Source organism: Loxodonta africana, chromosome 6 (genome assembly GCF_030014295.1).
Source record: "Loxodonta africana isolate mLoxAfr1 chromosome 6, mLoxAfr1.hap2, whole genome shotgun sequence".
In the NCBI taxonomy this organism is placed as follows: Eukaryota; Metazoa; Chordata; class Mammalia; order Proboscidea; family Elephantidae; genus Loxodonta; species Loxodonta africana.
In genome coordinates this window covers 50,464,126-50,489,117 of record NC_087347.1, presented here as the reverse complement: position 1 = coordinate 50,489,117, position 24,992 = coordinate 50,464,126, and the positions used below count along the sequence as shown (strand labels likewise).

The window sequence follows — 24,992 nt, the reverse complement described above, 5'->3', positions numbered from 1 at the left end:
GACTCATAGCAACCCTGTAGGACAGAGTAGAACTGTCCCATAGAGTTTCCAAAGAGCGCCTGGTAGATTCGAACTGCTGACCTTTGGGTTAGCAGCTGCGGTTCTTAACCACTATGCCACAAGGGTTTCCAGTCAAAGATTAGACAGGCATATAAGAAAAACATCATTATTACCACATGTGAGGAACATGCTTCATAGCTCAACCATGTAAAAAAATTACGAGACTAAATGGGCATACCAGCTAAAAGCAAAGAAGAGAAGGCAGGAAAATTGGACAAATGGAAAAGGGGAACCTAGGATGGAAAAGTGCAGGGTGTTGACATATTGCAGGGTTGACAACCAATGTCACAAAACAATTTCTGTATAAATTGTTTAATAAGAAACTAACTTACTCCGTAAACTTTCACCGAAAGCACAATAAAAAATAAATTTAACAACAAAAAAATAAAAATGGGGAGACCAAGGCACAGAGAGGAAAGTACCAGGCTCAAAGTCGCACAGCTAATAAATGATAAAGCCAGGATTTGAACCCAGACAGCTATAACTGCAATGCCACAAGAGATAACGTAGCCATAAAAAATGATTTATTAAATAGCAACAGAACTCAGAAATGGGGCAGCTTTATATATACATTAATATATTATTCATTGTTTATAATTGGAAATCTATAATTTTAGATCATCAAAACCAAAAATGTAAATAGGGTTTTTAAAAGTTACTAGGCATTTTCAAGTGCCTTTCTCAAATACTTTCTTTTCTATGTTTATCAATGAATTTGTTTAACCTCTTTGCAGACCAGAAAACACAAATTCCCCTGCTTTCTTCTGATGTTCATTCTAATTCCTGAATGATGCAGAAAATTTCACACCAGCTAATGATATCAAGAAAGGTTCCTTAAAACAGACTCTAAATGAACCAATTTCAGAGTAGTTAAAAAATTACTCTCTTGATGAACACACTGGAGAAAGCTGAGCAGAAGCAGAACAACCAAACACAGTGACTAAGCCAACTCCAATCAGAGCTCACTCAAGCTTGCAGAAATATGTCAATAACCAGAGGCAGATATTTACCAAGCAGTCAGGTTTTCCTTGCCATTCAAATTTCACACTGAAAGTGGTAGTCTGATTTGGATTTACTCTGGTTTTTGAGGTAAAATATAAGCTGATTAATACAAATTACAAAAATTGAAATGACACACAGGATAAAGCTTTAACATAATCAGCTATATCAGATGCTTGAAACCTCAGTCTAGAATTGTGGTTTCATTCTTTTACACTTACCTAGCCATCCTTCATGCATATGAATGGAAATTACGATAGAATTTCAGGGATACTTTACTACAAACTAATTAATATATTTGGAAAATGACATTATTATCTTCAGTTTTATAGTCTCTACGTTCTAGTGTTCATAGACATAAAATTATTTTTGATAGTCAAATAAAAAATCCAATTATGGGCAATAAAAATGAGTATCTGGATGCTGTCACTGCCTTTGTTATGAAAATAGAAGTTAACAAACCATTATGATAGAAAGGTGATCAGTTCTGTTCCAAAAGCAATGAAGTTGACATTCCTTATAAAGAATTATTTAAATTATTAAGTACGAAATGCAGAATCCACTTTAAATAAAGAACTGTACCTTAAATGGAAGTGTTCTTGGCAATACAGTATAAATACTGTCACATAAATATCACTTTACCTCATCTGTGCTTCATAAGGCTTAATGAAAGGAGATCCTCTCATCGTTTGTGTTTTAATAATGTGGTCATCCAACAACATCTGGATTTCATCGACTGATGACAAAATAAATGTACCAGTTTCTCTATAAGAAAGAATGACAAATTCCATTGCATCCCATTCAGTAATCATCTTATCCATGGCCTTTTCAAGAGAATGTTCTTTGCTAGCTGCTTCACTAATACCTTCAAATCTATCTAAAAATGGTTCCAGGTTCATGTCTAAAAAAGAGAAGACAGTAGAGTCATCTGATGGCTTCAAGGGGTAACCAACAATGCTGGACATGGCCTCCCAGTGTCTGGGCCGCAAACCAGGATTACAGATCACTTGAATGAGAGGAAGGTGCTGCTTGAAATCTTCCACCTTTGTTCTTACTTTCTTTGTCATTGCCAGTGCATTTGGAGAATCGTGGAAGGTTTTCTCCAGCTTATATAGTCCTCTCCAATAATTTCCAACATCTAGTTCTACTTGATCTGGATTCACCTTGTTATATGGTCCTTCTGTCCACCCTCTATATTTGTTGCCAAACTCGACAGCGGTTTCATAGAGACGAAGATAAGGGTTCAAACCATCTTGGATTTTTTTACGTTGAGGATATACTGATGGTAGCCAACCAAATGCCTCCTCTTCAGCATTAAACTGCTCAATCTGGAAGAATAGGTATTAAATATATTAGTTATTATGAAGTGATATTCAAAATGAAGTTTTTAAAAATATTTATTTCAAAACATGACCTAAAATAACATTGCTATGAGTCAGAATTGACTCGGAGGCAATGGGTTTGGTTTTTGGTTTTTCAGCCCTTAAATTAAACTTAAGTTAGGCCATAATCTAGGAAATGGATAGTGAGCACTTCTTATTTCTTCTTCATTACTATTTCCTGAAAACAACGACTGGTTTAAACTACTTAAATAGTCAAATAAATTTATATATACAAAAAAATCTTTGCCCCCCAGGTATGTTAAAGATTTAGCTTCATTCATTCACTAACAAGAATTTAAGTACACTAAGCACTGTGTTTTTTTTAGGGACTTGGAAAATAGAAAAAAGTATTTATTGCAAAGTACCAACCCCAAGGAGTTAGTAAGGCAGCTGAGGAGGCAAGACATCCACTCCTGGATAGTTAAGTAACAATTGTACAGTAATAACATAAGGCAATAGAAGAGATATCTCAAAGCAGTATCTCTTTATTATAAAATGGAAAAAAAAAAAACAGTTACTGTTTTATTCTGATTCATGGTGATGCCATGTGTGTCAGAGTACAACTATGCTCCATAGGGTTTTTAATAACTGATTTTTCAGAAGTAGATCCCCAGGCCTTTCTTCCAAGGTGCTTCTGGGTGGACTTCCAAACTTTGAGTTAGCAGCTGAGAACATTAACTGTTTGTATTATCTACAGATTCCATAAAATGAATAACGCATAAAAAACTCGTTGCTGTCAAGTTGATTCTGATTCATAGCGACCATACAGGACAAAGCAGAGCTGCCCCATACGGTTTCCGAGGAGTGCCTGGTCGATTCGAACTGCCGATCTTTTGGTTAATAGCTGTAGCTCTTAACCAGTACGCCACCAGGGTTTCCATAAAATGAATAGTATATATAAAAAAAAGTTATCACTCAGCAGGGGGATCATGCTGAAACAGCACAGTCACAGATGTTGCAGAGAAGATGCAATCTGAGCTAGGTCTTGAGAATAAGATAAGAGGCAAAGCAGGCATTAACTTCCTCTTAGTTTAGTAGTAAAATATGTGAAAATGTAAATGGCTCAGAGAAAAAAATCTATAGAATTGAAAAGAGTGAGCTACATATGTAAATTATGCAGGTTACTTAAAATTTCAAATCTCAATTAAAAAAAAACTAGAATTTATTTCTCTTTTCTGAATGCATGTTTATATATTTATGATTATTATAAACTAATTCTATGAACTTACATTAAAATCTTTCAGTGTAAGAAAAATGGTAGAACATCGTAATATGGTATATTTTACTTTCCCTTTTTGTAAAAAATGTAATTAGTATTTCCCAACATCTTACATGGCAAAAAAAAAAAATTTTTTTTTTTTTTTTTACATGGCAAAGGTTGTGGCTTTTCCCCTTCCACCTTCTTCTGATGAAAAATCTGATTTCTGAAATAGTATTGGGAACAAAGAGGCTTGGTGGGAAAAAATAATGGGTCTAATTTAAAAACATAGTAGTCAAGTCTAAGCTGGCCTCTATTAAGATGGAAAAACTGCTTAAGAGTAGCCAGGTGCTATCATTTGCTTAGGGGACATTTGTGGTCCAGTGGTAGAATGCTTGCCTTCCATGCTGGAGCCAGGGTTCGATTCCCCAGACAATGCACCTCATGCACAGCCACCGCCCGTCTGTCAGTGGAGGCCTGAATGTTGCTAAGATGCTGAAAGGTTTCAATAGAGCTTCTAGACTGTGACAGACTAGTAAGAAAGGCCTGGCAATCTACTTATGAAAATCAGCCAGTGAAAACCCTATAGATCACAATGGTTCGATCTGCAATCGATCATGTGGATGACACAGAATTGGGCAGCGTTTCATTCCATGGTCCATGCAAAGGGCCAACTCAACAGTGGCTATCAACAACAACAATCATTTGCATGCTTCTGCTCAAAAATATGGATTCCCAACTATCATAGGGTAACTAATAGCTAAATGATGCAATATAAAAATTACGAAGCAGCCTCAGAGATAATTCTTTCTTTAAAATGAAAGATGGAGACCACTGAATTACTATCACTACCAGGGGAAACACCAATCCTGCTCCTCCTTGAAGCCTGCCTGTAAAACCCATTTGGATTGCTTCTTATTCTCTAACTAAATGGAGCTAAGCTATTTTATTTGATCTATTTCTTAAAGGTGCATCCCCAGTACAAATCTAATACTTTTTCACTTGAACCAATTCGCCCTCTTAAGAATTTGCGAGTTATACCTTGTCTGCTGCTGCATCCAACTTTCCATTCAGTGTCTGAGCCTTTTTCAGGTATCGCTGGACATCCTGAAGATCCCCAAAGGTGTAAAACTCTTCTGCCTGCTTAGAATAACTCTCCAGTTCCTCCAGAAACCGTTCACAGCGTAACTAATAAAAACGTTAATTACTATTTTAATAGTAGAAGAGTTAAATATTGTAAGAATGATCAGAATTAATATTATTATATTTTGTCACTGGCAAAATATGAAGAGACAATCTGGAACATGACTGGGATCTAAAATATACAGGAATTTTAAGAGTCAGGTTTAAAATTAATGGAGTAAAACTTCATGAATTCAATCACCTCGAATTCACAAATTAGGTAAGGGTTACCCTTGTACTGTTTATGTAAGAAGTTCTAACTAAGAAAATGAATAAGAATGTGTTAAACTCTGGTATTGTTCAGTATGCTTAAGAATTTGATGATCAAATGTTTTATAAGCATTTGAAAAATCTCAATAATCAAGTATGAGGCTAAAAGAAATTACCAATTTGTTAAGGGATGTAAAGATACCTGTGGTATTATGCAAACAATTGGGGGAAAAAAAAAACTCTAATTGTGTTCTGATACTCAGATACTCTCTTTAATTATCAATACAAAACCAAGTATTATAGGTTTTTTTTTCATGTCCTATAAGCTGTCTTTACGTGGGTAAAGGACATACATCCAGATTTAAAAGTCTAAAAACTATAGCTTTTCAATATAAAACAAGTGTATCATTTTCTTAGTGAGAAAGGCTTATTACAAAATTTTCATTGGGAAGTCACTCTAAATTAAATGACTCTAAAAATAGCTCTTAATAAAACATTCAGAAGTCAAATTTAGGTTCTTCAAAAATAGATTTTCTACTTTATAGATTATCTAGGTTGATTTCTGTCCTCTTTAGTTTCCTGGCAAATGTATTGCACTGGCCCCAGTGGAGGCAGGAAAATGGGAGGAAGAAATTCAGCAACATTATGTGTAGTTGGTAAAATAGCATAATTTACAAAAAAAAAGTATAGATAATTCTAGACTACCTAGCAATTTTCAAAGAGCCTATTTTACTGTAACTTCTGTACCTAATATTTACTTATGTGTCTAATATTTACTAATAGTGCCTCCTATAGGTTTGCTTAGATTTTGAAATGGCCTAAATGTAAAACAGACTACAGTTTTAGATGAAGATATATGTATATATTTAAGTCTATGAATTATTCTCCAAACAACATATTCAGTCAGTTATATCTGTTGTAGTGCAGAGAGGTGTGGGAGAACACGGCAGATTCAGGGGCCTGGAAGTTGCTCAGGGTCACTGAAAAGTCAAGAGCAAGGAGTGGTGAGAAGTAGGAAAGAAGGATGGACAGGTAGACTGGCCGAGTATCACAAAGCATCTTGTATGTAAGACCGAAAAAGAGATTAGAGATATGGAACATTAGAGTACTGACTCTGGGCAAGTACTCAGGAGAGTTTAAGCAGTTACGAGATGTAAAGGCACGCTTTACATTCAAACGATAAAAATAAAACGAACACAAATGCATGTTATAAACTGTATCAGATAAATGCTACTTTCTACTAATGGTCATTTATAGACAATAGGTTCCAATGTTTTGCTCCCTGTTAAAAATAATTTTTATCATTTTTGCTTTTCTGAAAAATCAGTTGACCCAATTTCATTCAACATACTGCTCCTTCACTCCTTAATCATTCAATTAGCATTGTAAAAGATCTATGTATTATCTTCTGATTCTATTTATGGTATGAGAATAAAATATACAGCTGTCAAAATAGAGGAGCTGACAATGCTACATAGAAACTTTAAACATTTTTGGAAAATGAAAATAATTAAAAGTATTCACAACACCAACCTTAAGACCTTCTTGATATTGTTCTGTTTTCTCTTTAATGATTTTCCTATGCTCTTCAAAAATTTCTCCCATTCTTCCATACCACTGGAAAACATTATTATTTAGCCGAATGTCTGCTGGAGAAAAGGTGGCACACTCAATAAGGAACGCGAGGCAGTTTTTGGAATCCACTAATCTCTGTCCCAGTTCAATCATATCAGCTGCCTCCACTTTCTGAATGTAAGCCTGAGGGAAAAACAAAATTACAGATGGCATTTTAATTAACAGCTCATGTCAGAAAATACTTGTGCAAATTTAGTGAATCAATATGCACAGACTTGGTAGAAGAAAAGCGTAGACTTTTGTTTCAAGATAGGGAGCTACGGCAGAGTGTACCTCTCATCCTTCCCATACACCCCTTCCAAAGTGAGAGATAAAAATAGCAATCAACATAAAAGCACTGGAAAACCAGAAGAATGCTATGGGGTACTGGAAGATATAAAGCAGATACTCTTTGTGACATCATTTATTCTTCCAGAATAGCATTATTGGAGTCCTGGTGGCACAATGATAAAGAACTACTGCTGCTAACCAAAAGATCGGCAGTTTGAATCCAGCAGTTGCTCCTGAAACCCTATGGAGCAGTTCTACTCTGTCCTATAGGGTTGCTATGAGTAGGAATTGACTTGACAGCAGATTTGGTTTTTGGGTACTATGGACTAGACACTACGGCAGGTCCTGGCAATTCAGTGTAACCGAAAAACAGTCATGTCCTTGCCCTCATGGAACTTACAGTCTAGTTGGGGAGGCAGATATAGTCAATTAACCACCATAATAAATGTAAAACCGCAAACTTGCAGCAGAGATGAGTGCTGTAAAGGAAAGGTGCACTGCTTAGGTAGAGCATATAGTAGGGATCTGAAGTAGTTCAGGGTGGAGTTGAGTTCCCCATAAGCAGAGAGTAGAAGCACGAGTAAGAGCTACTGAGGAAATGGGGAAGGTGGAGAGGATTACAAGCAGAGGGAAAGTGTGCAGGCCTAGTGGCAATAGGCAGCCAGTGAGAGAGCTGAAGGGTGGCGTGGCTGTAACAGGGAGGGGAAGGGCACAGTAGCAGGTGGGGAGGTAACTGAGGCCAGACCCCACAGAGCCTTGTGGGACCTAGCCAGCATGATGTGCTTGTACTGATACTTCATGTTTTCTGAAAACATAATTTTGCACAGAAAGTAAAAAAATTAAGTGAAACCTAAGTGATCATGTAGCGGAGATTTCAGAGAGTAAGAGAGTCCAAAATAGACACGTAGAAAATCTACAGTTTCCTATATAAATCAGCAGTAACCAGTTTTAGAAACTACAGTGGAGAAAAAGATCTCATTCTTAACAAGCACAAAAATTTAAAAAATAACTCTGGGCAAATTTAACAAGGATATGCTAAATCTATGTGAGGAAAACTATAAAACTTTATCAAAGGACATTTTAACATATGCTTCTGGATGTCAAAACGAAATACACCTACTCTTCACTTATCAGCATGATTAGGTTCCAAAGACCAGGTCGTTATGCAAAAATAGGTGTTATGCAAAAATGGAGGCTTTTTTTTTTCCTGTTTTCAGACTATCCATTTGCCCAATATTTTTCTAATTTATAAAATATGATCATTGAAATATAACAGCTAAGATGCTGATGTGCTCATCTCGTGACGAGTCCAGTTATGGATTATTTCTCTGTAAAAGAGACAAGGCTGGATAAAGCCAGGCTGAATGACTGGAGGGCCCATGGCTTAACCACTTCACCTTTCTCCTGTGCTGGGTCAGTATTTCCCTCCCAGAGTTGCCTCCAAGGTTCCACTCTCATCCCCACCAGCCTTGCATTCATGATCCTGGAGCCTGCACTGCCCTGGGCCTGGAGTCACACGGCTCAGGGTTTCTGTGAGAGTGCTGGGAACTGGCTGCCCACCCAGCCCTACCTAGGTGGAGGCTTCAAGCCCAGTTTGGCTCACTTGGATGTCATTAAACTTGTACGCATTTCTTCCAAACACCTTCTCTGATGCCTCTTTCTTTCCTCCCTTCCCATCCCACAGCAATTTTGAGCTGCAGAGCCTCTACTGCATAGTCATTGGGAACCCAGAACAGACACCTGCTGGATCAGTGCTGCCTGTGCGCCTACCGAGAGACCATGGCCACGGAGGAGGCTGGCTCCATGAGGCAGCTGCATGTGGCATCCTTGCCGGCCAGAGGGAGTGGAGGTCATGGGGCAGCATGGCCCAGCTCCCCAAGGGCCACCCAATGACCCTCGCTGAGAGAGGGGACACTCTGCAGCCACTGCTGTCATGCCCACCACCTCGTTAATGTGCAAAATAGTCAGATAGCATATTTTTTACTATTGTCGTAAATGCAAAATCTCAGATAAGCAGATAGATGGTAAGTGAGAAGTAGGTGCTTTATACAGATGTAAACTTTCCTCAAATTATAAAATCTATACAATTTTAATCAAAATTGCAATGGCATTTTTTAAAGCTGAGTTTGATATAATTCTAAATTAGTATCTAAGAATATCAAGGATAATATTGAAAAAGAAAAATAAGAGATTAGTCCTGCCAAATATCAAAACATACTATACCGATGCCATAATTTAAACAGTTGTTGGTCTGGCCCAGGAACAGAAGATGGAACAGAACAGTGAGTTCAGAAATAGACCCATGTGCACATAGGACTGTAATATGTAGGAGATTATGTATGTATTTATAAACTATATTTCAAATCAGGGATAAAATGACAGAGCATTTAACAGGTTATATTGGAGTAACACGCTATCAATTTTGGATAAAAGAGTTACCTTAAGTAACTAGTAGGAGAAATAGAAGCTATATTAAGTGAATAACATAATTTGTAGCATAGTATGCATGACAATTATTCCATCTTTGTAAAAAATTATCTCTCAGTGTGTGTGTGTAAATACATGCATGAGCATGTGTAGGTGTAAGTATGTGTGTGTGCTTATACACTCACACACACATATACACACACATACACATACATACACACACGTATACACACACTAATACATACACACATTATGCACACATGCATACACACATACACATACATACACACACATATACACACACGTGCGCACATATGCGCACACACTATTACACACACACATATATACACACGCATACACACACATACACACATACGCACACACATATACACACACTATTACAAACACACATATACACACATGTATACACACACATATATATGTATATACACACATACACACAATTACATACACACATATACATATGCACACATATACATACACACACATATACACACACATATACACACATACATATATATGCACACACATACATATGCACACATATACACGCACATATATACACACATACACACATGTACATACACATACATATACATACACATATACACACACATACACACACATATACACACATATATACATGCACACATACACGCACATATATATATGTATAACTTCCTCAAAGCTCTTTTTATACATATTAATTTACCTATATATTTTAATAATATAAATTCTGAAGGAAACCTCCTACCTTGCTTAAAAATGAGAAAACTGGTAATTTGTAACCACCTATGTTCACCTTCCCTATCCTTCAGGTAAATGATCATAAATTAAAAAAATATATTTTTTGAAGCTCTTTTCAATCTGTAGCTATTTTTCTATCGTTAACCTGCTACCTCCATCTCTCTCAGACTCTCGCTCTATTCGTATTTCTTTCTAGTGTTTTACATCTTTGCACATGTAGAGAAAAAAAGTTCCGGAAGAGAAAATGTCACAACAAAGTATAAAGAATTGTTACCCCTAAGGAAGGGAATTATGGAAAAGGAGGCAATTTTAATTTTATATTCATATAAAATTTATTTATACATGTATATGATTTAATTTATACAATTGTATAATGTTTACATTTTTACTTTTTAATTAAAAAGAAAAAAGCAGAATTGTCTAGAAATCTTTCAATGATATATCGTTCTAATTTGGTTAAATGTTTTTATTTTGCAAATCCAAACAAATAGAATGTAAACCACGGTGTTTCCACAAGTAACAAAATGTCTGACTAAAAATATGCTTTTGTAATTTAGTTAAAAGATTAGCTTTCTACATAGTGAAATGATTGGGTTTTTATTTCTCCCCAATGATAAAAAATGATTGATTTCTGGATTGAATAAACTGACCAGCTATTTTGTCTTTGTGGGAATAAACTTTTTTAAGATACCAGACGATGACTCTCTTATTTGCTAATTCCACTAACGGTTGTTACGTGCAGTAGAAATTCACACTAAATAACTCCAAATGCCTAAATATCTCCAGTGATGGCTAGGAGGGTAAATAAATTACACTCTTCATATTCAATATTCATTAAAAAAAAAAAATTGAAGAAGAACTCATAATTATGAGACCCTCCAGCTACATTTATAATCATCCACAACCAAAGAATCACTTGATCCCCTATAGCTAATACAAAAATATTCTAAAGAATATATATGTTTACGTGTGTTTTTACACACATACTGAGAACCCCAATCCAAGTATAGACACTTTAAAAGAAAACAGATTCTTTTTAGTTAGAGGCTAAAAATGTAAAAATTAGTTCAAATGATTTTGACGAACTTTTATTAAGTGGATAACTTTAGACTCCTTTTGTAACTTCCTGTCTACACAAAGTTTTGAATGATTTTACATGTTTTGCTGGATTAGCTTTCATTTTTAAATCTAAAAGCAAAAGTGCTCTATTTTGGATTTGGGGAATGCTAGAAAACAAAAAAGAATAAATCTTATAGCTTATTATAAGAACGAAAAGGGAATAAAATGAAAGGGTGATTAACTAGTTGTTTTGTATTACTTTATCTGCCATGATGGAGACATCAAAAACAGAATATGAAAAATTATGAAAGTGAGACTTACCTAATATGTTCGGTACCGTAAATCCTACGTTTAGAACATAATATACTTGAGCCAACTGCCACAAAAATTTTAATATGTAACAAAAGATAGCTTTTATAAAAAAGACAAAATAAAATATTACTTAAGGATTATTTGTCAGTAAAAAAAATGAAAGTTTGCCTGGGACAATCTGGTTTATGCCTGTTGGCATAAATTATTAATTATTAATAAAGTGTTCTCAAAAGTATTCTGGTAGACAATTGCATATGGCTCCAGCACTTCACCTCTGCCAGTATCCAAGCACTTTAGTGTCCTCTCACTCTGATCCTGTGGCCATGTGACTTGCTTTGGCCAAGTGAACCTCAGCTAATGTGACACCAGAGGAGGCTTAAAAAACACTTGTACAACAGGACTTGGCTGCTCTTGCACCCTCTACCATGCCATGAGAATACACCCAGGCTAGCCTGCTGGGGGTTGACAGACAAGTGGAGCACAGTGAAACTGCTGAAAGATAGCCACACTAGTCGACTCAACTGACCCCACGCATGTGAATGATCCAGAAGAACCATCTAGGAGAACCCAGCCTAAATCACCAAACTGCAGGCTCATGAGCTAAATATAAATGAGTCCTTATTATTGTAAGCTTCTGTTTTAACATTTGGAGTGATTTGTTACTTAGCATTAAATAACTGACATACACACAACTATAAAGAGCTTATAAACAATACCTTCATTTCCATCAGTTCTGCTGTATTTGGAGGAGTGCTAAGAGCTTTTTCAGCTATCCTCTCAAATTCATCACATAATCTGAAATACCAGACAAAATCAATCTTACACATTTGCAATGAAACTTCACTTTCTTAATATATTCCTGTATACTATTTAAATGTTCCACCACATGGAAAAGCAGTACTGTTGTTGCTGTTGTATGCCACTAAGTCAATTCCAACTCATAGCAACCCTACAGGACAGAATAAAACTGCCTCATAACGTTTCCAAGGCTGTGAATTTTACAGAACAGATTGCCAGATCTTTTCTCCTGCAGAGCCACTGGTGGGTTCAAACAGCTGACCTTTTGGTTAGCAGCCGAGTGCTTAACCATCGCACCACCAGGACTCCTAAAGTAACAGTACAACTTACCAATATGATTTCTCTAATGAATTAAAAGCCAATTTGTGTATGTATTCATTCAATATATATTTAATGGTTGTCTATTACTAAAACACTAAGTGATAGAGATACAGAATTGGATAATATGCAATAATGGCCCTAAAGCAACTCACAATCCAGAATGGAAGACAGGAACATAGACTATCATTTCCAACCTAGAGCTTTAAGGGCTCTAGCAGAGATTTAGTTGAGATGGCACAAAAGAGGAGAGCAATTAATGCTAACAAACAAAATGGTTATAATGGGTCTGCATGTTCAGAAACTTCTCGTAATGTACAAATATTTCTACTAGTTTGGACTGTAGCCAGTATAAATAATGAACTGACTGCGGGGTACAAAAAACAGTATTGGGAGCTAAGGAAGTCAGGATAAAAGGTGTAGAAAATTCTTCAAGAAGATTGGCTGTGAGGGGAAGGAAAGGAAATAGCATGGTGATGATACTGGATTAAAATGCAGGGTTGGGAGCTGGAAGAGGATTCTGAACATGTTTGTAAGCTTTAGAGGCAGAATCAACAGAGAAGGAGAGGTTCAAAATAAGGGCTTCAGAGGCGATGACTGGTGGACCCAGGTCTACAGGGATGGGAGGCAATGGGGCTGAGGTTATAGAGAGAAGAGCTTTGAAAGGCCTGACAGACTCCTTGTCCTCTGAGGACATGGGGAGATGGATATGAAGAGGTTCAAGGAAGGGTGAGTTGAAAGATTACAGGAACAAGAAGTTGAAGTCATTAATACCTAATGGTTCCTGTGATAGTCCTGACATGGCCTTTGTACATCCAGTACGTCTGGGGAGAGAGAAGAGGCACCGTTAGGAGTAAAGGGGAAAAGTAGAACTGGCATGAGCTCAGAGGGCAGTTAAGAGGCAGGGAAAGTAGCTATGAAATTAAAATAAATATGGAGTAGTGGTTAAGCACTCAGCTGTGAACCGAAAATTTGGTGGCTTGAACTCACCAGCCACTCTGCAGGAGAAAGATGTGGCAATCTGCTTCAGAGGAAAAGATGCTTTAAGCTGACAGATGATTCTGGTTCCTAGATAAGCTACCAAAGCCCTAGTTCTCTTTTACCTGGTGCTTCCTGCTTCAGCCTTACCTTTGACTTCTCCTCCCTCACAGTGTCTGCAGAAGCACATAAACCACTACTAGGTCTTGGAATGTATCATGCCTTTTCCATACTTCACTACCTTTTACAAATTATTTTACCTACCTGGAATTCTTTCACCTACTTTGTTCACCTAACAAACTCCTACTCATCCTTCAAAATGAAGCCTACACATTACTTCCTCTTTGCAGCCTTCCTTGATTTACCTCATCTCTCCCAAACTCCACCTTGTGAAAAAATGAATCATTTCCTTTCTGTTCTACTTCTGTGGTTCGTGCTTGCTTTTTAGTATAGTAGTTACCGCTTCATATTGTAGTTTACTGATTTGTGTATTTATTTTCTCTTCTATACTGTAACTGTTTTGAACAGTTTTATTCATATTTAGAGCCCAACTACCTAGTCTTATGCCTAACACATGGTAGGTAAATAAAGCCTCCTTCAGGTTTCTATGCTTCCTGAAATATTCTGTTTAATGATTTCTATATAATTTTTCCTCTGATACCATGACCATCAAAAAAATTCTGATTATTTGCTTTTTCTGTTTTTTTTTTCCAGGCAACTGATACGAGAAAAGAGGTTCCTGGAGCAACACTAGTACTAGTTCTTAACTAGTTATACTTCTTGTCTTAAATAAACAGGTATTTCACTTTACATTTAATGAGTTTACTTAACATGAGTCAATTTTCCTAAAAATTGCCATGTTAGCCAACAAATGAGTTATCAGTTAAGTTACCATGGCCTTAAAGAGTAATCATAGTAAGATACAGTCCCAAATGTGAGGGTCCCTTAAGATCCCTGACAACCACTGTGTAAACTCACTCTGAAACCCTACTTGGATACTGATTACACAAATTTAAAAATCTGAAGTTAGATGACATCCACTTGACCTGTGCAAAAGAAATGCAAACACTTTTTAATACTACCTTAAATCAGACAAGTGAAAAGGCATATCGGTAGTGAAAATAATAATGCTGATAATCTCAGATTAACACTTAAAGCCAAACAGAAATAAGCATTGGCATCATTTTTTTAGAATCATTTATGATACTACTATAATGCATTACCTTAAGTGATAATGATTTTGTTTAGCTTTCATCCATATATCACTTAATGAGACTATCTAATAAATAAAAATACAATTAAAATTACATAAATACCTTGTGTTTACTTCCTGGTGATCTCTGAACATCTTAGCTATAAGTTTTCCACAAAGAACATCTGATCGCTTCACCAAAGCTCTGATTAATTCTTCACAATGCATTTCAAACATTCCTAAACGAACAGTCTGCAGCATAATCGTTAAAAGGTAATTTTTAAATAAACATGAAAGGAAATAAAAGGTTCCCACAATTTTGCCTCTCATAATACTGATTTTTTTTATGATCTAAGAGTTTTCTTGGAAAATATGAGACAGGGAGGATTTTCTAAATGTGCATTTATATTTCACAATTATTTTCTGGGTAAGTCCTCTTAAAGGGTTTGTTATTCCAAAAGCCAAGTCTATTTTGGGACAACGATGGATATAAAAACCCTGGAGGGCTTGGTTATTTCTAAAAAGACAGTATGGGTTTCAAATGTTATATTTTTTCTGTATAAAAAAGTAATACATGTTCACGATAAAAATTTGCAGAATGTAAAAAAAGAACAAAAGAAGTATGTTTTAAATTAGCAGTAATCCTACTAAACAGAAGTAACTACATTTTGATGCAATTACCATATTTTCAAGAGGATTTATAAACACTAAAGCAAAAAAAATTATATCCTTGGAAATTTTTTTTGGAAAATTACATGAAGTAATTAAAAGTTAGTGTTGTGATACTAGACTATCAGTTCTGTAAGGACAAGAGACATGTCTGTTTTGCCTGCCTCCTTTTTCCCGGGAGTTATGACAATGCAGTAAAATGCGCAAAAGCTAGAGCCTGTATAAAGCAGAAACCTGTTAAATAAGGAAAACTCAAATATTTGGCACTAACAGAGAGTGAAAGAAAAGTGGTAAAACCGCACCCTGTCAAAGGCAGAAAGCTTGTGGGACTCAGAACAACAAAGCAGTCCCATCGAGTTCTGGCTCTCACAGGTTTCACAGTACTTCCACCACTGTCTGTCAGTTTGTTGTACCGTGGTGGCTTGTACGTTGCTGTGATGCTGAAAGCTATGCCACTGATGTTTCAGATACAAATCGGGTCACCCATAATGGACAGGTTTCAGCAGAGCTTCCAGACTAAGACAGTAGGAAAAAAGGCCTGGCAAGCTCTTTCTGAAAATTAGCCAATGAAAACCTTACGGGTCACAACAGAACCAAGTCCAACTCGCTTGCTTTGGATGTGTCATCAGGAGGGAACAGTTGCTGGAGAGGAACATCATATTTGGTGAAGTGAAGGGCCAACAAGGGTGACAGAAATCCTAGATGAGATGGATTGACATAGTAGCCGTTGTTTTAGTTATCTAATGCTGCTATAACAAATACCACAAGTGACTGGCTTCAACAAACAGAAATTTATTTTCTCACAGCTTAAGAGGCTAGGAGTCCATATTCAGCATGACAGCTCTAGGGGAAGGCTTTCTCTCTCTGCTGGATCTGGAGGAAGGTCCTTGTCTCTTTGGCTTCTGCTTCCTGGTTCCTTGGAAATCTCCATGTGTCTTGGCATCCATCTTATTCCATCTCTGATAACTCACTTGCTTATTTAATCTCTTTTGTATCTCAAAAGAGATTGTCTCAAGACATTCTACACTAATTCTGCCTCATTAACATAACAAAGACAACCCACCCTCAAATGGGATTAAACCAGGGGAACAGAGATTAGGATTTACAGCACATATTTTTGGGGGATGTAATTCAATCCATAATAGCCATAAAGATGGTCTTGAACATGCAGGACCAGAAAGCATCTTGTTCTGTTTGTACATGGGGTCACCATGTGTCAGAGTAGATTCAATGACAGCTATCTATGTATCACAATGCTTGGCACATATCAGAGTCTCAATAAATATTTTTTTCCTGTTCATAGTAATGGTCTAATTCTTTCACTGGAGGTGCTAAAAAAACTAGGAAAAGATCATTAGTTCCAGATAACCACTGTACAAAACTGGGGTTATTTACCTTTCTCGATGTGTACTGTATTTCCTCCACTAGTTGTTGGTATTTGCGAATTTCATCTATTATTTTCTCATAACTACGATTTTCTGCAAGGAATGCATCGACATCTTGCTCAGCTTTTTTGTTAACCAAAAATTCATACTTGTCATAGAGCCTGAGGTGCTCAGTAGGTGCCATACTCTCTCTCTCAATCACTTTCTTGATCTTTTCTTTGTGAGCATCGACAATTTCACTCAGAATTACCGGCTTCAAGGTTGTTCGCTTAGATTTACTTTCCTACACAAGGGAGGGGAAGACTAGTTACTAAAAATGCCCTATATGTAAGTTAACCATATCACTCATCTTTGTAAAAATGCCAATCTTACTACGTTATCTTTAAAAAAAAAAAAATTCACAAGGTCTTTTTGTTTTCCTAATCTCAAATCTATAGAAAGATGCCTTTGATAAATAACTGCTCTGATTCAGCCTAATCACAGCAGTATTTTAAATACCTAGGTTTCCTAGTCTTTTTCTTCAAGGCTACTTAGGTTCGTTTTTTCTGCATGAATGAAAGTCAAGTCACTTGCAAATATACACAAGATTCAGAATGTGAAAACGGCAAAACCCACATTTTATGTGTGCAACAGTACGTGCTAGCTTCATAAGGTAGCGCTTGCATTGTACGTGATTAAAAAACAAATAAGCTCAATGTCCAATCATCATACTCTTTGATCCTTGTATTTTTTCACCTTGAAGAGAACAAAGATTGTTTACTCATTCATTGACCTTTGATTCTGTGAACTGGAGCAGACTAAACTCGCTAGTTGTAAAATCTGCACTCTGCTATCACTATGGGGAAGCTCTGGTGGCGCAATGGATAGCGCTCAGCTGTTAACCAAAAGGTCGGCAGTTGGAACCCACTAGCTGCTCTACAGGAGAAAGATGTGGCGGTCTGCTGTAGAGATTTACAGCCTCAGAAACCCTATGGGACAGTTCTACTCTACCCTACAGAGTCGCTAAGAGTCAGAGTCAACTCAGTGGCAATGCGTTGGGTTTTTTGGTTTATCACCATAGGGATAATGGTGGGCAAGAACAGATTAGACAACAATATTAAATAAGCACACAAATCTTATCAGCCTGCCTCCTTCTCATTCCAAAAAAGGGGACAGGTAAATGAGTGGTGCAAACAGTTAATGGACTAGGCTGCTAACCAAAAGATTGAAGTTTCAAATCTACCCAGAGGCACCTCAGAAGAAAGACCTGGTGACCTACTTCCAAAAAATCAGCCACTGAGAACCCTACAGAGCACAGTTCTACTCTGACACACAGGTGGTCACCATGAGTCAGAACCAACTTGACAGCAACTGGTATAAATGTGCCTATGTGCTTTATGGGAACCCTGGTGGCGTAGTGGTTAAGTGCTACGGCTGCTAACCAAAGGGTTGGCAGTTCGAATCCACCAGGCAGTCCTTGGAAACTCTACGGGGCAGTTCTATTCTGTCTATAGGGTCACTATGAGTCGGAATATACTCGACGGCACTGGGTTTGGTTTGGTTTGGTTACATGGTTTATTATCCTGAACCAAGTTATTCTTAAAAATACATATGGCCTATCTGCTATACAGAAGAAGGGATTTTTAATTGTGGCAAACAAAAATCATGTCTTTAGTGGACATTTTTCAGCATTAAAATTAATAAGATCAAAGAATTTTTTGGAAAACTGGCAAATTTGCTCAGTTATCCAGCATTCACTGGACCACTATGCCCTCTAGTGGTCACTTTAGGACATCAGGTTGCTTAGAACTGATCCTTGGTGAGAACATTAATGATCCCCAACACCCCTGCTGCTACCATCACCACCACTTTGACCCTTGGCTCAGTGGATGCTTGCTATCTCCTTTGCTGAAAAAGAACATCAGGATAAAGCAATCTATATTGTGTACCGTATGTACTGTGAAATTATTGGATCTCATGTGAGGGTTATTAATATTCATTACAGATCTTTCTTAATTTTGTTAACTGCCTGTCTGATTTCTAAAGCCTACAGACCTGTCTTCAGAAGGAGACTTAGATACCTGAACTTCAAAACTATATTAGAAAGTACAATTTTGATGTGAATTCTAATCTGATCCTACCAAGATTAAAAGAAATTATATTTCTTATGAGACGTGTATCCATTCGACCCTTCCGATGTTCTAAAGTCTATCAGATTAGATCATGAGACAGTGACATGCTTAGGCTCACAGCACCTTAGCCACTTGCAGGTTTGCCGTCCATTAAAAAAAAAAAAGTGCATTTTAATTTCCTTTTCAGTTTCTATCAAAGATTGATACTTCTATAATTGCTCTCAAAGATCATTGAGACCAAGTTCAAATATCTTAATCAAAGTACCCTACATAGCACTTGTTTCCAAACCTGACTGACTGACAGGATCATCTAGGGATATTCCGCCAGTCCTGATTTCTGAGTCCTAGTTCTGTCAGTAAAAGTGCTTCCTTGGGGGAAGGTGCAGTGGACAGAGGAGGGTAAGTGGGGCAGGGATTCCTGGAATTTATATTTTTAAAATGTCTCCAGGTCCTGCTGATAGGACTTTGGAACCATTTCCTCATATTTAATGCCGTATATCAGACCAATCTTTCAAAATTGGATAGCAGAAAAGATACTGTTCTCTCCCAGAACTGTATAAATTAAGCTTTTAAATCTTAATTAAGGACAACCGGGCACAACTTGCCATATTTTCCTCTTTACTTCAAAAACCAGGGAGCTTAGAACTATGTTTTATACCCATAAAACCAAAGCACCTTGGATGATTATAATAGTTTCTTTTCTCCATTTAACAAAGTTCTATCTCTTAACTCTTATCTTATTAACTTACTGTATTTGTCTGGTTCATAAACTACCTCAGATCATTTTTGAAAAGAGGCAGGGTCTGAGTTGAACAGAATAGAATACAATAGATGAATTGGAATTAAACAGAGGGCAAGATAAACAGTAAGTTTCTTGAAACCTCCATTTATGACAATTCTAGGAATAGATATTCTAAAAACAGCAACCTAGTTCAAAAGACATTAAATATGCAGGGAAAATGATTTTTAAAAAATGGCTTTATAATGCTTAGAAAGGCAAGTCTAAGGAACCAAAATTAAAGAAAGCATCACTTGAGAAAGGTAATTTTGTGCGGAAGTAACAGCTGTCCTACGGATCCCATGGATTGCTGGCAGCCTATGGTCAGGGGGGTGTATGTGTGTGAGGAAAGTGTAAATGATGAGTCATAACTGACACCTCCCATAAAGCCAAGACTACTGAATGGTGACGGAACTTTTGAATAGGGCAGGGCCCCACAAAGAAAAACGGTAAAAAAAAAAAAAAAAAAATTGTCCAGTCTTGGCCTTGTTTCTCAGTGAAGAAAAAAAAAAAAAAAGATGTTTCTCTTAATAACTCATAACCACAAGCCTACTCTCATACAGGTCTGGGCCAGTATTCACACTACCAGCATTGTCCATACAACCCTTTGACAATAAAAAATTAGTTTAAAATGGTCCTTGGTCTGCAAGAGCCTCCAGAGTACCTGGCAAGAGAAGAGTCAAATCCCAGAGACTTAACTTAAACCCAAGACTTCTCTGTATTAAAGTCTTACATGATAAGCCCCTAATAAAAAAGTAAAAATACCCAGAGAAATAAACCACCAGGAGCAGAAGTCAGCAAACAATGTATGTAATCAGATCTGCAAAGGCTGCAGATATTATGTTTATTGATAAAAGATATTAAAAATATTTAATATTTCTAAAAAGAAATATAAGAACAATGACTATATGACTAAGATCAAGAGGCTATTAAAAATAACCACACCTATTTGAAAAAGAACCTACTGGAATTCATATAAAATGAAAATTAAATAATAAAAAAACTTAGAAACCCAGTGAAAAGAATAATTGAGGATAATACCCTCAAAGTAGATACTTTCAATTATACTGTTAAGTGAAAAAAAGTAGGTCACAAAAGATTACACAGGACTCCGTTTATATGATGATATGGAAAAAGTAAACAATTTTTTTTTAAGGATCTATAAACATGTGGTAAGTCTATTTTCAAAAATCAAGAATTACACAAAATTCAGGACATTGATTCTTGTATTAGAGGGTTGGAAGGGAAGAAGAAGGATGTGAACAGGGAGTGGCAATGGGGGTAGGGGCAGGTTTAAGGGTATCAGTATACGATTGTAGGTACATTAATTTTATTACTATTTCTTAAACTTCACATGCTAGTCTCCTGTACACTTTTGTATGTGTAAAATATTCCTGAAATATTTAAAAAAAATAGAAAAGGAAGATATAAGCTATTAAATGGACCTATAAAGCTTGAAAATCTTATAATTTAAGGAATTTTCAGACATGGTTATATCATATTTTACAATGCAATGACTCCAGCTACAATGTCATAGTTCAGGATAGCTGTTGTTAAAATATTTGGCAAGAGAAAAGAGGGGAAGATAGAACCTATGAGTTGAAAGTATGGAGACCGGAGCTCACCAGTTTTGAAAAAGGAGTATTTGGAGGGTAATCAACTGGACACCATCTGTTCAGAGCTGGGAAAGCACAATGGGGGTCTACAGCAGGGTACAAGTGCTACAGAAAACACTCATTGACTGCTTCAAACTGTATCCCAACTTTAATTCCTGCTCAGAAAGCTTTCAGCTGAGTCCAGTAGAAGACCAGACTGGGAAAGTAGGTATATTATAAGAGAAGCTAATAGGAAAAGAGCTTTTTTCTTTAAACAAAACTTCCTCATAAACCAGTCACTAGACCATTTATATTCTGCAGAGCACAAGGTACGTGTCTATAACGTCTAGAAGTTTTTGAAGTGATTAACGTTATGCAAACTCAAGCAATCAGAATATGCTGGTGACTTACCCACTTGGAATATAATTTTGTCTCAACTCTTGGCACAAAACTGACAGCCTTAATCATGACATCATAAACATTTACAAGGATATCTCTATAGTCACTAAACTCAGGCTCAAACTTAATGGCGTCGTTATCAAGAACCAGCCTCATGATGAACCCTGGATGTTCATAGGCTCTGACAGAATCCTAGAAAAATAAACAAATAAATAAGAATTGTATCAGACAAAGGAGGACACGTATTCCAGTACTCACCCTTCCTTCTATGCCCTTGATAGCTAGGCCAAGGGTGGTATAGGGCAGTGGGTTTCTTTATATATGGCCATTATGGACCTGAGTTTGTAGTTCTGCTAAGATGATTTGCTAGGCCACAGTCTTGCAAAGGGATTGGTTAGTCTACTATATAAATAAGGTATGTAAAATCCTTGCAGGGATTGGTCAATTACTATGTAAACTAGGTGGCTCTGGCCTGCCAGGGGGATTAGTCAGTTTTGCCATCCTACGAGACTTAAAAGGGCCAGTCCCACAGAGGCTGAAATGGTACCTCACTACCATCAAGAAGAAGAGCCGAGAAAGGAATGCATCCTTTGGACCTGGGGTCCCTGCACTGCAAACCTCCTATACCCAGGAGACAGAGGGAGAGCCGTAACACTACAGACAGCACAGGATGGTACAAGATGGTATGAGTGGTGAGAACCAGGAGACCGGCTTGAGGTGGCTGTAGTAGGCTCACTGACCCACGGAGTGAGAGAAAGCTGAGCACCTTCAGGTAGGAGGCTTCCTGGCAGAGTGGGGTGCCTCCGAACACTTATCAGTGGAGCAAAAGAGCTATAACACTTACTTGAGCAGGACAGAGGCCCAAGCTAAGGGCACAGTGACAGTAGGCCCGAGCAAAGGGCCTGTCTATGGGCACGGCTAAGAAGGAACTGGGAGCTGTCTTGGTTGGAAGCTGTCCTGACTGAAGCACTGTACTCTGTCTTCTGCGTTATATCCAGTTATTTCCAAGCTGATCCTGATCCTGAGTTGTAAACTATTACTTCCCTAATGAATGCCCCAATTGTGAGTATGGTCTGTGACTTCTGTGTGCTCATTGCAACAAATTATCAAACCCAACAGAGAAGTAGAGAGTGCCTTGGGGGGACGGCTGATGTCAGAATTGGTAAAAAAGGTTGAACAGTGCAGATATGTTAGACCTCCACCTCACAGGAATCAACTTAGAGCTAATGGTGGTTATCCTTTCTCCTCAGGAAGTTGGAGGACCTCTGACTCTACTACTAGCTCACAGGAGGCTCTATTAAGAAGGACAAGAGTGATTCCCAACTAGATTTGTTGGTATCTAGTATCCACTGGGCCTACAGATCAAATATTAGGTCAAGGTCCCAGATGAAGGAAGATGTTCAGAGCAGCGAAATTCTAGAATCATGTAAGAAAGAAAGACCAAGAGGAGAACATTCAAATTCCAAGGCCCTGCTTACACAGCAACCAGGACTGCCTTCCAGTGAGAGAAAGGGCTCTTTGTGGAAACTTCCCCAGCCACCATGGCCTAAATTTTTGTGTTATGGGAATTTTCACTTATTTGTACTAATCCTTACCTAATATGATGATAATCACATATCCTAAACATGCAGATTGACACTAATCTTTTTTAACAGATGAGCGTGATAGGTCTAAAGAGAAACTTTCTGCTCCTCCACTGGTAAAGATATTTTCCTCTCTGAAGAAATGAAAATAAGTATATTCATAAATGCATACTGGTGTAACTGAACCATACTTACCGGGGGTTGTGCAATTAAGTCTGTGAAATCTTGCATGGAGACCAAAGTGAGGTCCTGCAGCTGTAAAGTCATAAGTGTAGCAGCACAGTTGAAAAAAGATTCCAATTTGGCACTGCTGTCACCAGTTGGCAATTGCTTTTTTTTATTACCTTGGTAATAAATATTCTGCACTTCTGGAAACCACCTTGAAAGAACAAAAGACTTTTAAAAGTTAATACTTGCTGTGAATTACTCCTCTTACAGTAAGCCTTAACAGTAATTTCTGGACATTCAAAGGTCTTCACGGAGAGCTATATTGCTAAATGACATTATCCACTCTCTAAAATGTAAGCACTAGCATATTTCACTGCTCCTAGGAAAAGAAAGTTTAAATCATAGCCAACAGAAAATGACTCAACAACGTGATGCAGTGAGAAAGACGCAAATCTAACTCCTACGACTCCTGCACTTTTTGTAGAAATGTAGAACAAACTTTCTCGGATATTAAGAAATACTCCTTCCCTGTCTCCTAAATGTTCTTCAGGAGCTGTATTTGTGAGTTTAAAGCTAAACTGAGGGAGGGCTTATTTTATGCTATTCTGTCTGTACCACAACGACCTGAAAGCAAGACACAACTGAACAAAATCATGTATTTTATTTTCTTATTCCCTTTAATGTGATACCTTGAAAGAGTGGCTGATTCAAAACAAAGTTTCAAATGTGTACATATCCTCATAATAAAAGCTTAATAGTGAAATTTCAAATATAGGTGCAACATGATGACAACAAGTGAAGTTTTCAGTTTATAAAGCCACTGTCGACACCACAGAATTCAGGGATATTAGTCTTTTCCTTCATGAGAATTAACAGATTTTGCTTTCAATAGAGGAAGGGTCAATATAACAATCAGGAGTTGCCTGAATGTTCCAAGACAGAAGATCTAAGTTTTACATCTATTTACCATCCTGACAGCAAATGTGTTGAGTGTCTACTTTGTATTTGGTAGGAACAGTGTTGTGGGAGACATAAAAAGATATGACATCTTTTCTCCTCTCCTACAATCATAGAGGAAATGTGTCTTGGCAGAAAAACAGATGTGAAGTCAAAGAATGGAGATATCAATTTCCATCTAAGTAATAGAGAAGGATTTTATAATGAAGACAGCAATTTCACTAACAACTAGATAGAAATGATAATCAGGAGGGCCCTGAGAAAAAAATCTGAAATGGAAGTAGGATAACAAGGAGATGGGGTAGGAAAGGCTAATATATTTAATCATTTCACTACCTATAATAGAGATTAAATGACACACACACTAGTTGCCATGAATAGGAATCAATTCTGATTCATGGCAACCTCGTGTGTGCAGAGTAGAACGTGTGCAGGGTTTTCAAGGCTGTGACCTTTTGGAATCAGATCGCCAGGCTTTTCTTCCCAGGGTTATTCCTGGGGTATGCCCTTAAAGTTACAGTTCAAGATAATGTATTCTTATTCTGTTCTCAGGGTCTTT

The 24,992-nt window shown here is 37.1% G+C and overlaps 1 protein-coding gene across 1 annotated transcript in view; it reads right to left on the bottom strand.

Annotated features, from left to right (window-relative positions):
- DNAH7 (dynein axonemal heavy chain 7) overlaps positions 1 to 24,992 on the bottom strand; it is a 262,133-nt gene that overhangs the window by 198,379 nt on the left and 38,762 nt on the right. The window contains exons 11-18 of the mRNA XM_023542658.2: positions 23,504 to 23,687; positions 21,738 to 21,917; positions 16,853 to 17,125; positions 14,913 to 15,040; positions 12,219 to 12,297; positions 6,565 to 6,789; positions 4,681 to 4,827; positions 1,702 to 2,387 (exon numbers count right to left, since the gene is read on the bottom strand). Coding sequence (XP_023398426.2) covers positions 1,702 to 2,387; positions 4,681 to 4,827; positions 6,565 to 6,789; positions 12,219 to 12,297; positions 14,913 to 15,040; positions 16,853 to 17,125; positions 21,738 to 21,917; positions 23,504 to 23,687 — 1,902 coding nt within the window. The remainder of the gene's footprint in view (positions 1 to 1,701; positions 2,388 to 4,680; positions 4,828 to 6,564; positions 6,790 to 12,218; positions 12,298 to 14,912; positions 15,041 to 16,852; positions 17,126 to 21,737; positions 21,918 to 23,503; positions 23,688 to 24,992) is intronic.